Raw genomic sequence first — 14,587 nt, forward strand, 5'->3', positions numbered from 1 at the left:
AATCATCATCATAGTCATAGTATTCAATTCACCACAGGCCCAAGCTTAAAAGTGTGGTTAATCTCAACTAGTTAGTGAAAACAAGCTGGTTTCATAAACTATGGCTTGACATCAACTTGTTTCAAACAAACTGTAGCTAAGATCACGCACACTTTGTTGGGTTTGGATGATACTATTAATGCACAGTTAATAAGAAGAGAAGTAAAGGCTAGGCTAGACTTGTTTTCATCATGGTTTATCATAACACAGCCATTATCTCCTGTGATTAATTTTATGGCAAAAACCCAATTCATTTCTGCTTTAATCTGCACACGTACTGTTGAAAGACAAAACATCCCTAGAAATCACGTGGGTTATATGTAGATTTTCTTTTGAAGTTTCATTGCCGATTCTGCAGACAACAGCACACTAAAATTCCCTAAGTGCATCCAATGTTTGCTTCCATTTCAGTCTACTGTTTCACACCGTGGACTGTGTTGTGGACTGCACAAGAAGTGTTCATCACAGCTGCAAGAGAATGATATATTCAGTGAATAAGTCTTACAGCATGTCACAGACATCAGAGGCTGTTAATGTAGTGAATGAAATCTTACAGACTACAGAAGAAAGTAAGAATCCTTGGGGTCCTTACCCAGACTCACAGGTGCTCCAGAACATATTCTTTTAGAGACGGGCCGGACGGCGGGGGAAGAAAAATAATACAGGTTGGTTATTATTTATTAAACTGAACAGAAGAGTGCTTATTATGAGATGGGTGCTTTTTTTTTTTTGGCATCTGTGAAAAATGTTATCAGCAAAATGCCGACCCTGCCCCACATAATCCAATCTGAATTTATGCTTTCCAGGGGAAATCCCATCGTTTTTAAAGGAAAATCTGTTGCCAATGACCCATTTGCAATGTTTCAATGACTTCTTTATTATTACTACAGTCATACCTCTTGTTACGTTCGGTTCAGGTTACGTCTTTTCAGGTTGCGTCCCACGGCAACCCGAAAGTACCGGAAAGGGTTACTTCCGGGTTTCACCGCTCGCGCATGTGCAGACGCGCAAAACGACATCACACACATGCGCGGAAGTGGCGGATCACAACCCATGCATGTGCAGACGCAGGTTGCATTCCTTTCAGGTTGCGAACGGGGCTCTGGAACGGATCCCGTTCACAACCAGAGGTACCACTGTATTTGGTAAATTTGTACAGTACCCTTTATCTGTAGATCTCAGTGCTGCTCACAGCTGTAGCTATTTGATACTAGGTAAATTATTAATAAAAGAACTTGGTATTTATAATCTTAGTAAAGGTAAAGGTAAAGGGACCCCTGACCATTAGGTCCAGTCGTGACCAACTCTGGGGTTGCGGCGCTCATCTCGTTTTATTGGCCGAGGGAGCCGGCGTACAGCTTCCAGGTCATGTGGCCAGCATGACTAAGCCGCTTCTGGCAAACCAGAGCAGCGCACAGAAATGCCGTTTACCTTCCCGCTGGAGCGGTACCTATTTATCTACTTGCACTTTGATGTGCTTTCGAACTGCTAGGTTGGCAGGAGCTGGGACCAAGCAACGGGAGCTCACCCCGTCACAGGGATTTGAACCGCTGACCTTCTGATCAGCAAGTCCTAGGCTCTGTGGTTTAACCAACAGCGCCACCCGCGTCCTTACTATACTTAGTAGTCAGTGCAATTTCACGATGCGATTTCCCCCCAAGAAAGCACTTTTTTGGGACAGTGGTCTTGCGCAGTGCCCCAAAACGGATGTATTTGGGTGCCATGACTGGGGGGGAAATGCTTTGGGGGGCACGCAATATCATGGGAACCAAAATTGCTGCCATGCCCTGGATTTTGGCTTGAAAATGTTGGAGGATATGGCATGTGTAGGTGAATTGCTCCATTCCAGGCTCGAAAACTTGGATATTCAAACAGAACCCTTCCTATCTAGAGATGCCGTATATTGCATTCACCTGTTCTCTTCTCCTTCCAATAATGTCTTGTATGCAGCAATCTCAATATCAAGGGCCAGTTTGGTATTCATGAGTTCATGATAATCCCTCAAGAGGCCAGCCAATTTGTCCTTGGAATCCTGCAGGCGATTCTGGAGCTCTTGTTCCTTTTCCTGGGCATCTTTAAGAGAATGGTCACCTTGTTTTTCAGTATCACCAATGGCTGCCTGCAGAGAAGCCACCTGCAAAATATGGGAGAACATTGTCCAAATGTAACACCAATATCATTCCATATTGGAGTCAGTCCCTTTCCGCCTTCCCACTCCAGCAGCAATTCTGGGCAACCAGGAATTTCCTAGAATCTTATCACAAGCTCTTCAACAGCAAGATCACTAAGGGAGAAGAGCTTCCCCAGAAAGATAATCTGCCTGCCCCTGTTGTTGAACTCCCTAGAGAGGAGTGTTGGGTAGGATGCGCCCTCAGGTCATGCAAAGTGATGCAGAAATCACCTGATAGTTGAGTCCTTTTCATGGGGACAAAAGTAACTCCTAATAATCATCCCTGGTTGTTTCAGCTCAGGGACTAACTGAATTAGTGATAGATATGTTCTCCCGGTCTCATTTGGTTTGGCTTGAAACAAGCTAAGTGATTTCTGCCCCAAACTGGAAACTGGGAAATATCCTAGCTCCCTAACCCAACACCCTTCAGATACGTTGGATTACAAACTCCCATTAGCCTCAGCCAGCACTGCCAGTGGTCAGGTGGAGCTAATTTGAATTAATAAGGACCCCACTAAGACTCTGATCAGGGATTCCTGCATTCCTGTGAGTTTTGAAGCTGCTGCTCACCCACCATAACTCTTCTTCCCACTCACCCACCTACCCACCTATAGACTTCCAAACCTCCTTTCTCTCCCCATTCACCTGCTTACCTGGCTGCTGAATCTGGTAGCAAAGGCAGAGGCAAAGTCTTCTCCCTATTCCCCTGCCTAGAGTTGCTTCTTGGAAGACTATGCATGTCAGACAGGGGTTAGGGGCTGGGTGCATGGAGTGGGAAAGGAGTTGAATTCTTCTCCAGCTCAGATTAAAACCTGAGCCAGAGAAGAATTTATGGGACTGTAATACATCTCTCACATTTGTAATGAACGTTATGAATGTGTCCCATGTTTCTTTTTCAGGAAATACAAATTTCAGAAACACCTTTAAATAGCATATGGTTACAAACCATTAGTGGTACCATAGAAAAGCCAGTAAGTTGTGTCCTTCAGTTTGTGAAGGCAGGCCTTAAGGTCTGACACTCCCACCAAACCAGGGCTGACTTGGACCAGGGAACACAAGAGCTTCCTCACCTTCTTCTTCTCATTATCTGTCTGGATCTGCATTATCTGTATCACCCGTTTTAGCTCAGTAATTTCATTGTTGTTTTTTTCCAGGTTTGCATGGAACTTGTATCGTTTGTTCTGGAGATCCTCAATCTAATATTCAGAGAGAAGGCAGAAGAGCAGAGGTACAACTTCATGCTTAAATATTGGGAGAGAAGCAGTGATGGCTCCCCCCTCATTGGCTATGTCGGGGGTGGGGACCCTTGTTAGTGGGAGGGCCACAGTCCTTTGTGGATAATCTCCCAGGGGCCAGAGGCAAAAATGGGTGGAGCAATGCCTATGACAATTACCTTTGTAAATAGGTGACATTACAATCAACTTACCTCTCTATCCTCCATCCACACAAACAAAATGCACTGTCATAATTCAAAGATGCTTCTATCTGGACATAAGCACTTGAGGAGGCAATGAAGCAGGGTCAATGTGAGGCATGGACTGGGGAGAGGGCTAAACAGAGGGGCTTGGAGAGCCACATTTGACACCCAGGCCTGAGGTGTCCCTGCCCCCCAGGGACTATATAAAAACTATGCCACAATCCTCAGCTACCAAACTAGGACCACCTTCCTCAACAGAGTTCCTGTGAATACTGAGTTCTTTGAAAAAAATGCCCACACAATGGGCTGAAATTAAAATAAAACAACAAGTGTGCTTCAACCGTGCATACTAGGAAAGTTTCTAAACAGCTAAGTGGTGTTCCAACTCTGAGAAATTTTCATTTTATTTTGTTCTGGTTTTGATCCTCCACTTCACTGGTGAATGTGTTGATTGTAATGTGAAACTTCGTGGCTGCCTCACGGTGAGAGAGGAATGCTAGGAATGTATTTTGATAAGCAAGGACTGTGTGGATCTCAAAGAAAGCACTCAATATGGTGAAAATATTGAAAAACACCCCATTGACTGTGGTGTCATGCAGCAACTATTGAATGAACGATGAAAAGAGCTCAAAGCAAAGGAGTGGACCCTGTGTGAGAGGAAGAAAGAAAGGGAAGCTGCCAGGTGAGAGCTGAGAGAGTTCACCTCTTTCTGTGTGAGACAAGAGTTAAGATCTACATGTGAGAGAGGACTTTGCATTCTTTTCCTTCCTTTTCTTTTCTTTTGTTTAGATTAGTTTGCTTTTTAGTGTATTATTAAAAGTCTTAATAAAATCTCATGTAAAAAGGGAAAATGCACACAGATTCCATATGAGGGATTGATTGAGATACAACATTAAGTTTCCCCAAACTAATTTCTGAGATCTTTGCTAGGACTAAGAGTACATCCGGGAGTACCTGTAACAGAATGAGGATTTATGCTTGTTAAAATGAGGATAGTTAAAACAATATTATAATCTTTTAAGTTTGAGGAGGAAAGACTGCTTTAGAACAACAATAAAACTGATAAACAAGATAGCTGGTTGCATCTGAGGCAAAAGCTGTTCATATCCAATGATATATTAGAAACTATTCAGAAGGAACCTGATGGAGATTCAGACATCAAGATCCTGTGCCTCCACTTATCAATTCACCAGAGCAATTCACCTGGCAAAATAACTTTCTGTTGGGCCTTTCTGGTTCTAAGCTTGCAAACTATGCCAAAACAGTTCTTTGAGGGGTCTGGTTTCTGCAAAGGTTATATATGTTGGCCATGCTTACCGAGATATGATACCCTTGGTACCTACAGTACCTATGGGACCGCCTCTCCTGGTATGCCCCACAGAGAAACTTACGGTCTTCAAATAAAAACATCTTGAAGGTCCCAGGCCACAGAGAAGTTAGGCTGGCCTCAACTAGAGCCAGGGCTTTTTTGGCCGTGGCTCCGATCTGGTGGAACACTCTGTCACAAGAGACCAGGGCCCTGCGGGACTTGACATCTTTCCGCAGGGCCTGCAAGACAGAGCTGTTCCACCAGGCCTTTGGCCAGGGCACAGCCTGACTCCCTCCCTCGGCAATCTTCGTGGAGCTCTGGCCCAATGGTTGCCAGTGGCTTGAATTAATTAATTTTATAATGAAAGATTTTAGAGTGTTGTTTGTGCGGTACTTTTGTACTGTTTTGTTGTTGTTAGCTGCCCTGAGCCCGGCTTCAGCTGGGGAGGGCGGGATATAAATAAAATTTATTATTATTGGAGGTGTGGGTGACAGTCAACGCAACCTTTGGGCTGAAAAGGGTTAGCTATCCATGTTTTAACCCTACATCTTGTATATGTGGTGGGAAATCCAAGGAAAGTCTAGATTACAATTTATTTATTTTTAAATTGAGTGTTGGTGTCCATTGTATTTTTATGATTTTCTCTGTTAAATCACCCTGGTCATCACACATAAATATATGAAGCTCTATGTATTGGTGAATAACCACAGAGATATTTAGCTGGATGGATGTCATATATCCAACTAATTTAAGATGAAATATCTTTGTGTGGTACAAGTTGTGTTGTGTTATATTTAGAGTAATCTCATTGGCAGTGGCAGTGACACAGTGAAGGTTTGTTTGGAGAAAATGTGGTGGATTTGTAAAACTGACTTCCAAAGGAGAAACTGGCTTCATTTTGGTTAATTTTATTATGCTATTATGCTCCTAAGACTTGCTTGGTGAAACAATAAATCTGATTAACTGAAGAGTAATCTATGGCTTTAGATGATCAATATGTGGACCTGGCAGTCATTTCATTGCACTGATTTTAACAAATGGATAGAACAGCAGAGTTTTTCTATTTATTGAGAAATCTGACAGCTAGAAGTTGGCAAGCAAGGATGTGAAAATCAAATTGCTGAAAATCTAGGGTCTGGTTTCCTGTATTTTCTGATTAGCTAGATTCCTTTAAAAAGAAGAAGAGTGATGTTGAGATTCTGAAATAACGTCGCCTGGCTGTGAGGTGTGAAGGCTGCTCCCCGCAAGGCCCTTTCCACCTAGCTTAGGGAGCTGGTCCCACACTCACCAGCCCTACAAAAGAGGTTCCTCACGAGGCTGGAGGAACATCGCCCAGCTCTTGTTTTATTGATTTAATATGCTGTACACCGCTTTGAGGTTTTTATTAAAAATCTAAAGCGGTATAGAAATTGAATAAATAAATAAATATCTCAACCCATTCCATGTCTCTTGGTCATACCTGGCTCTTGTAAAAGATATTAGCTTCTTCTTTGCTTCTTAGTGCGATGTTCTGATACCATCTTTCAATGTGCTGGATCAGGGCATCCATGTCTAGGCCTCTGCTGTTGTCCATGCTGACAACCACAGATGTATCATAAAGTTGACAGTCCAGCACAGTGCGTTCCTGCAGGTTACACAGAATTTGAGTGACATCCAGCAGTATAGAAAGCATCAGCAAACTAATAATAAGAATATAATAATAATTTTATTTTTTATACCCCGCCCATCTGACTGGGTTTCCCCAGCCACTCTGGGCTGCTTACAGCACATAAAAAATTGTAAAACTATCCTGAGGTGCAGGACCAAGGCTAACTTATGTGTCTTGTTTGGAGCAATTGATAAGATTCACATATCATTTTGTTGAACACTACACATTTAAAACACCTCCCGAAAAAAATGTGGAAACTATAGTTTTTAAGGGTGCTGGGAATTGTAGCTCTGTGGGGGGTAAACTCCTGCACCCAGTATTCTATCTGAAAAGATAGTCACACAGATCTAAACATTGTGATCCAAAGCATAAATTGCTTAGAACAAAAATCAAAGGAACCAGTAGGACTCCTGCGTTGAAATGAATAGCATTGCCTACAGAAGGAAAGGATCAAGATCCATAGCTCAGTGATAGGGCAACTATTGGGCATGCAAAAAGTCCATGGTTCAATTCTTGGCATCTTGGCACCTGATTTCCCAGAGATGCACAATTAAAATATCTGAATTGAGGGGTAACAACAGCTTTTTATGCTGCGACTTATCTTAACAGACCTCTGCAAAGAAAGCTCTCAGGAATTCTACAGTCTCTTTCAGCAGCTCCTTCTTCATTTCCAGTTCCTTCTGATGTTCATATGCAGCATCAACTTTCTAGGGGAGAAAACCGGAGATTTAATTCTTATGCCATTCCAAAGCCAACACTATTCATTTATTTTATAGCATTTATACACCAATTAATATTTAAGTCTTTCCCCCACACACTGAAATATATGTTTGTAACATGTATCCATCCATACAAGTTTATATGCTTAGGCTGAGTTCCCTGCAATTTCAGAGTTCCAAATTGCAATGGAGCCCTTTCACCATGCTTTTCAACAAGACCTTACAATTTATGATTATATGGAAATATCTGATGGTTCCTTAATGCAGTGATATAGCCAGAAAGAGGTTATCCAGGTATGTACTTTACTAGGGCATCCGTGTTTATCAAATGCCTTTTCTCCCAATGAAATGAGGCTGGCTGCTTGTTACATGTATCTCCATCTCTTGAAGACATCAGCTGCGAGTGGCAATGAGAAATCAAGTGATGTACATTGTTTCGGCTCTCCATTTCTCCACGCTGATACATTTTCGAAGTTCAATAGGAATATTCGGTCTTCGAGATCAGCACTGTGTTCATGCTGAATTATGGCAGTCTATATCATTCCCTTTAGTGGAGCAATTTCCCCATCTCTCCAACTACCTCTCCCACCAATTTGGAACAAGAAACATCAGCCCCCAAAGCATCCTATAGTACAGGGTGGAGAACCTGTGTACCATAGCTGTAGAACTACAGTTTCCATAATCCCTGACCATTGACTGGCTGTGACTGATGGAAGCTAGAGTCCAAGAAAAAACAGAGGACTGCAGTGGCTTTAGGAATTGCTTCTTGGGACCTCTTCCCACATTTATGTTTTTAAAATGCCAATAATAATGTTCTTTTAAATGAGTACACCTAATAAATGGAAAGTGTGAATGTAACAGAGGGCTCATCCACACTAATTTTCCTCTGCACTTTCTAGGCACAGGTCTGTGGTTTTCTGGACCACGTCTGAATGCTTCTCTCTCCCCCCCTGCAATTTGTGGGAAACCCAAATTGCCATTTTTTAAAATTCTGATTCAACTTTAAAGAGCAGGTTTTCCTGGGGAAAGTGGACTTGGATCAGGAAAGTGTACCTAGAAAGCATGGGGCAAAAGGTAGAGGTAGTTAGAGAGCCCAGAGATGTGCATCACAACCTGGAATTGACTGCAGTTCCTTGCTGATGTTCAATGCCCCAAGTTGCCTTTACTTATGTAAATTAAAATTAAAATGTGTAAATCTAGAAATCTCCACTGTATTCCTCATTTTGTGCTGGCACACACATTTTACTGTGCAGGCCTACCTAAATCACTCACCTGCTTGAGCAAGACAAACTCATTTTCTGTATTTGTTCGTCTGTTCAGCTCTTCTTCATATCTTGCAGGATTTGAGAGGGAGAGAGAGGGAAAGAGAAAAACTTTATCCAAACACAAAAAGCAAGCATGGATTACATTTAAACACATGTACAAAGCCCCAATGGTCATTTGATGTAATGAAAAGCTGTTCAGGATGGGGGAATTTTGAGCCAAGAAACAGCAGGGACAGCAAAAGGAGGAGTTCATTGAATCCCATTATTTGCTGGCCTCTTTTCTCTTCCACATCCCCTTTCCTGAAGCTGCTTTTATTAACCCCCCAGTGTTGCAGAAGCAACTAAACATGTCTGTAACCCTGCACGGGGGGCGGGGGGAGAGGAGCTTGGGGATGCTATTTTTAGTGGCTGGACTGGCATGAAAAGGGTTAAGCACTTTTGACCTCTTCTTCTGCCAATCCTCCAGTCAAAATTGCCCCCTCCTGAAACAATTTGACATCAGACCAAAACAAAGCCTAACAACCAGTCATGCAGTCTTTATGACATGCATTTTCATGCAACACATAATTAAAATGTGACAGGGACCATTAATCCTGTGCTGTAGAAACCAGGATGAAAAGAAGAAGGAACTGGAAACAGAACAAATTATATCACATTTTAAGTAGCATACATCTTAACTTCTCTGGGTATGTATGCATCTAGACAACAAATCTTTTCCAAGATTGTACTTGACGGTTTTGAATGTCAGTGTTTCAGGGGAAAAGAACATACATACATTTAAGTTTAGTTAAAACACCACAGGACTAGTAGAATTTTTTGGTCAATGACAGGTTTGAGGATTGCACTCTCTTGCAAAAGTACAAATGCCCGAGGTGGCACTATGGAGAGGGAAGGTTGAAGCCATGGTAGGTTTCAGTCTGGTTTTAGACATGCTTTAGATGTTAAATGACAGGTTAAGGGCTGTTGCCCAAACTGAAAATGCCATATCCCATTCTCTCCCCTGCTTTCCAGCAACGCTTAAGCCCCCTTCACCTGTTAAGAACATGAAGGTAGTGCCATCCATTGAAGGAGCTATGACATTGTCCCAGCTCTGATCCCTCATCCATACTTCCTTTTGTGCCACAGGTCTGGGCTTTCCAGGTCTGTGTCAGACCTTGTCCCAACGCTTTCCCCCAGGAAAAACCCACATTTTACCACTGAATCAGAGCAAATATCAAGCAGGTTTTCCACAGAGCCAGGCGATATAAGAAACTAAGCTACCGGCATGATCTCACTGTTTCTTCAATATTTGAAGCCCACTTCACATTCCATGCCGTGTTGGGAAAAAATGGCATGATGTTATCATGTGGTAAAATTCATAGGAAGCAGCCATTGGATTGTAATGGGGAGTGGGAGGTAATCACAAGGTCCTCGTGTCACATGTTTAATTTCATGTGACTGGAGGGAGACAGATAAGAGATGCAGGGCTGTTGTTTTCAGCCATAACATCTAGTTCTGGCTAGGAATGGACAGAAAGCAGCATTCTACTTATGTTGTTTTATTGTATTCATGTCCCACTATTTCTCCAAGTAGTTCAAAGTTCTCCCTCTCATTTAATCCCCTTAAAGGTAAAGGTACCCCTGACCATTAGGTCCAGTCGTGGATGACTCTGGGGTTGGTGCTAATCTCACTTTATTGGCCAAGGGAGCCGGCGTACAGCTTCCAGGTCATGTGGCCAGCAGGACTAAACTGCTTCTGGCGAAACAGAGCAGCGCACGGAAACGCCGTTTACCTTCCTGCCGGAGCGGTACCTATTTATCTACTTGCACTTTGACGTGCTTTTGAACTGCTAGGTTGTTTAATCCCCTTAACAACCCTGAAAGGAAGTGACTGGCCCAGGGCCACCCAGTGAGCTTAATGGCTGAGTGGGGATTTAACCCCCCCTCTTCCCAGCTGGACCATAAAGAAGGCTGATTGCCGAAGAATTGATGCTTTTGAATTATGGTGTTGGAGGAGACTCTTGAGAGTCCCATGGACTGCAAGAAGATCAAACCTATCCATTCTGAAGGAAATCAGCTCTGAGTGCTCACTGGAAGGACAGATCCTGAAGCTGAGGCTCCAATACTTTGGCCACCTCACGAGAAGACTCCCTGGAAAAGACCCTGCTGTTGGGAAAGATGGAGGGCACAAGGAGAAGGGGACAACAGAGGACGAGATGGTTGGACAGTGTTCTCGAAGCTACCAACATGAGTCTGACCAAACTGTGGGAGGCAGTGGAAGACAGGAGTGCCTGGCGTGCTCTGGTCCATGGGGTCACGAAGAGTCGGACACAACTAAACAACTAAACAACAACAACAACTCTCCAGTTCATCTGTTGTTTTGGGGTGCACAAATTAGATAGGCTCACCTTAAAACACAAAGTGAAAGCCTTCCCCCCACCGCATTCCTAGTTCTGTGGAGGTCAGGCCATGTAAGGTCTGCCACCACTCTTGGCTGGCTGTGGACATGGGCTCTGCCTCGAGAGGTTAACTTACTTGCACCGGTTCTCCTCAACCATGCTGTGCGTTGTTTTTTGTTGGTTTTCGAGCTTCTGCTTCTCACACAACAAGCAGTCCAGTTTTTTCCTCAGCTTACTGAGGAAATTTTCACATAAGGGCTTGAGATCTTTCCGAACGGTGGGAACTGTCTGTTTCTGCAGCAGCTTCCATTTCGTGACCAGCACCTGGTTCTTCTGTTCCAAGGATCTGACCTGAAATCAAAGCAAGAAAAGCAAAGGCCAGTTGCTGGGAAGTTGTTGCAACTTTTGATAGCAAATAAATGCATGAATGAGGCTGCATTTTGCTGCTACGGGATTTGCTCTTAGGTGCTGAATATATGCTTGGTGGTTGTTTTTAAATACAAAATATAACCTATAACCAGAAAACCATTATGGAAGTGACTCAAATGATATATCTCACGTATATAATCGAAATCTTACATTATGGTTCTAAGTGTACTCTAATCCATTTTTCATGAAAACACCTCAGCCACACCCTTCTCACCACCTATGGTGTTGTTAAAATTTCTGTACTGCCCTTCATCTGAAGATCATACGGAAATTTAAAATATGAAAATCCACACAAAATGTGTAACATAGTAACAAACAAAAACAGTACCTCTACCCCACCGTTTAATAGACCATAGGTTGTTTAATTAGCCAAAAGCCTGGGAGAAGAGGAATTATTTGGCCTGGTGCCAAAATAAATGTAGCAAAGATGCCAGGCAACCCTCCCTGGGGAGAGCATTCCACAAGTGAGGAGCCACCACAAAAAAGGCCTGTATTTTCCTGTGTCCACGGTATATTGAATAAAGTATACTGTCTACCCATTTCTGCTTGCACTACAGCCTTGAACCAGATCAGAATTGCCCTCCCAAGCCACAGTTAGCCACAAAGCGAAAAGCTGTGGGCTTAAGAAAGCTACCCATCCTCTTCATGTTGGGGTGTGATCATAGAATCACAGAATTGTAGAGTTGGAAGGGACCCTTAGGGTCATCTAGTCCAACCCTTTGCAATGAGGAATATGCCACTGTCCCACATGGGGATCAAACCTGCAACCTTGGCATTATTAGCCCCATGTTCTAACCAACTGAACACCATGTTCTAACCAACTGTGAATGGGCTCTCACTGAAGTCGTACTACTGCTACAACTACTAGCATTAAATGTGCGTACCACCCTTCATTCAAAGATCACAGGGTGGTTCACAACATAAAAATACAAAATGAGAACATAAAATACATAATAAAACAAAAACAAACCAATAACCTCCCTCCCATATGAGTTTGTAGTGTGGCTATACTGAAAAATGGCATGGTGCTTACATAATATATATTTTTACCACTGGACAGCTCTGTCTCGAGAAACCTTGAAGCCAGATTTCAAGGCTGCTGGGTATGCTGCAGTCTAGCAAGCAATAACACAAGCCTTCTATGGAGAGATGTAAACACCATGGACAGAACTCTTAGCACACGATCACCCACAAACGCAGCACATTTCAACTGAGTCAATTCACACATTCTGCTGTCAAGTGTACAGGTGTGAATCAGGCCATATCCTTCAAAGTCTCCAGGCACGATTCAAAATTTGCTCTCTGCAAACATATCACTTAATGTGGCAGCAGAATTAATTAGAACTCTAACTCTGCTTGAAATATCTTAATGTTCAGCCACATGTGTGTAGTCCCTTCGGTCTGGGATCATCCCCATCATCATTAATGGAATCATCTCACCTTGTCAATGAAGCAAGCAAACTGATTGTTGAGGTCCTTTAGTTGCTCCTTCTCCAGTGCTTTTACTTGATGGTCATGCGGATCGACCCCCAGGCAGAGAGGTTCCAAGAGATGCTTGTTAATGGAGACCTCGCGGATCCTATCGCTTCTACAGCTGGCAGAAGGACTTGCTGTGCTTCTATGTCCAAAGCCCCTTGCAAGTATGCTGTGGCCCACCACTTGTCCTGCTTCCATATCGTTTCCATAGCTACTTCTCTCCTGGCCCACACAGCAAGAAATCTGATGTCTTCCACCAAAGTTATGGAAACTTTTGCTGGTGTTTCCCCTTCCTGCCAGGCAGGTGGTGGCAAAAGGTTGGCAGGTGGATGCCTCACTGATTCTGATCCCTCCGCTGCCTCCACCAGAGGAGGCAGAGGTAAAACATCTTCGAGGAGAAGAGGTGAAGAACTGTTGGTTCATCATGTCGGCTCTGTCTGAGAAGGACTAAAAGGACAAGGGGGTGCAAAGAAGGAGAGCAGCAGAAGGAGCGCCTTTGATGCAAGACCTAGAGCTACTCCTTATATGCAGCTGATTAGTCAGGCCGATTTTCTGAAATTTGCAGTGGTAATTTAGAATATTACGGGGTTTGCCTTGCCTGGCAGCAGGACATTGACCTCCACAGGCTAAAGGATGAAGTTAAAAAGTGCTAGACAAACAGTAAACAGTGTGGCACAGGAAACACTTTTTAAAATGCCCTTTTGGCAAAATTTGATTTGGAAGATGTTTTCCTTTATGAACTGATTGGCTACTCTTTTGTCAGAATTAGCATGATACAAATGAAATTCCTTGAGGGCAAAGGCACTGCAAGAATCTAAAATGCTTCCTTCTTCCTACCTTGGTTTTGCATGCCAATCTCCAAGTTTCCATCTGTGATGTTGTTCTCGCCATTGTTAAATGGGTGGACTGGACTGTGACAATTGCCAACTGCCATAGAAGCCAACTACTATGCCTCCCATAAAATATTTGAGGGAGGTGCCCCCCAAAGTTGAAGGGCATTGGCATTCAAATAGTGTGTGTGATCAATTATGTGGGGTGGGGCTTACCTCCCCCCCCCATATTTTACTCAAGCTGGCACCACTGCCACCTGCGCTCGTCATTAATTTGTCTCTGTTGGGTTGATGAACATGTCTCACCTGACATGCTCTTTATGTAGGAGTGGGGACTGGCCCATGTATGACAAGGATTTCAATAGATGAAGGAGTAGCTGTGGAGAGAAAGATGAATGCAGGTGGATATGAATGAATGTGTGCTCTGTGACCGATGCTCTGCAAATGCCTTTTTTAAAGTGACACATGTTAATTATTATAATAATATATTTCTTTTGACACTTTGCACCTTCAATATATGAAGTAAATATGAATTAATGTTTACAACGACACTTTGAAGTACTGTAAACAGGTAATTTACCCCCTGCTGAAGGAACATGGTGGCCCAGGAAAGTTAATTAAAATGCTTGGGGAAAACTTGACACTTGGCACTGACATACAAATGTTCATGCAAATAGCTTGGCCGCATCTCTCCTCCTTTTCAGGTGATGGTCCCCTTCGAACCACCTGGTGCAAAGGCAAACCTGGGGTTTCCATGGACTGTATACTCCACAAGAAGTTACAGACAGTGGAACCTCCATGGAGAGTGTTTCTGTACAATCTGGATGTTTGCAAACATGTGCAGTGGTACCTCAAGTTACAGATGTCTCAGGTTACAGACGCTTCAGGTTACAGACTGTGCTAATCCA

At 43.2% G+C, this 14,587-nt stretch overlaps 1 protein-coding gene across 1 annotated transcript; it reads right to left on the bottom strand.

Annotated features, from left to right (window-relative positions):
- Positions 1 to 1,948: 1,948 nt before the first annotated feature.
- Positions 1,949 to 13,275, bottom strand: LOC310754230 (keratin, type II cytoskeletal 6C-like; the record flags this gene model as incomplete). Its single annotated transcript, XM_083595943.1, has 7 exons — positions 1,949 to 2,173; positions 3,280 to 3,405; positions 6,395 to 6,559; positions 7,195 to 7,290; positions 8,575 to 8,635; positions 11,081 to 11,295; positions 12,814 to 13,275. 7 exons carry the CDS (start codon positions 13,273 to 13,275, stop codon positions 1,949 to 1,951), a joined length of 1,350 nt encoding a protein of 449 aa, XP_083452069.1.
- Positions 13,276 to 14,587: the final 1,312 nt, after the last annotated feature.

This window comes from Podarcis filfolensis (assembly GCF_964270895.1).
Source record: "Podarcis filfolensis genome assembly, chromosome: 2".
NCBI lineage: Eukaryota > Metazoa > Chordata > Lepidosauria > Squamata > Lacertidae > Podarcis > Podarcis filfolensis.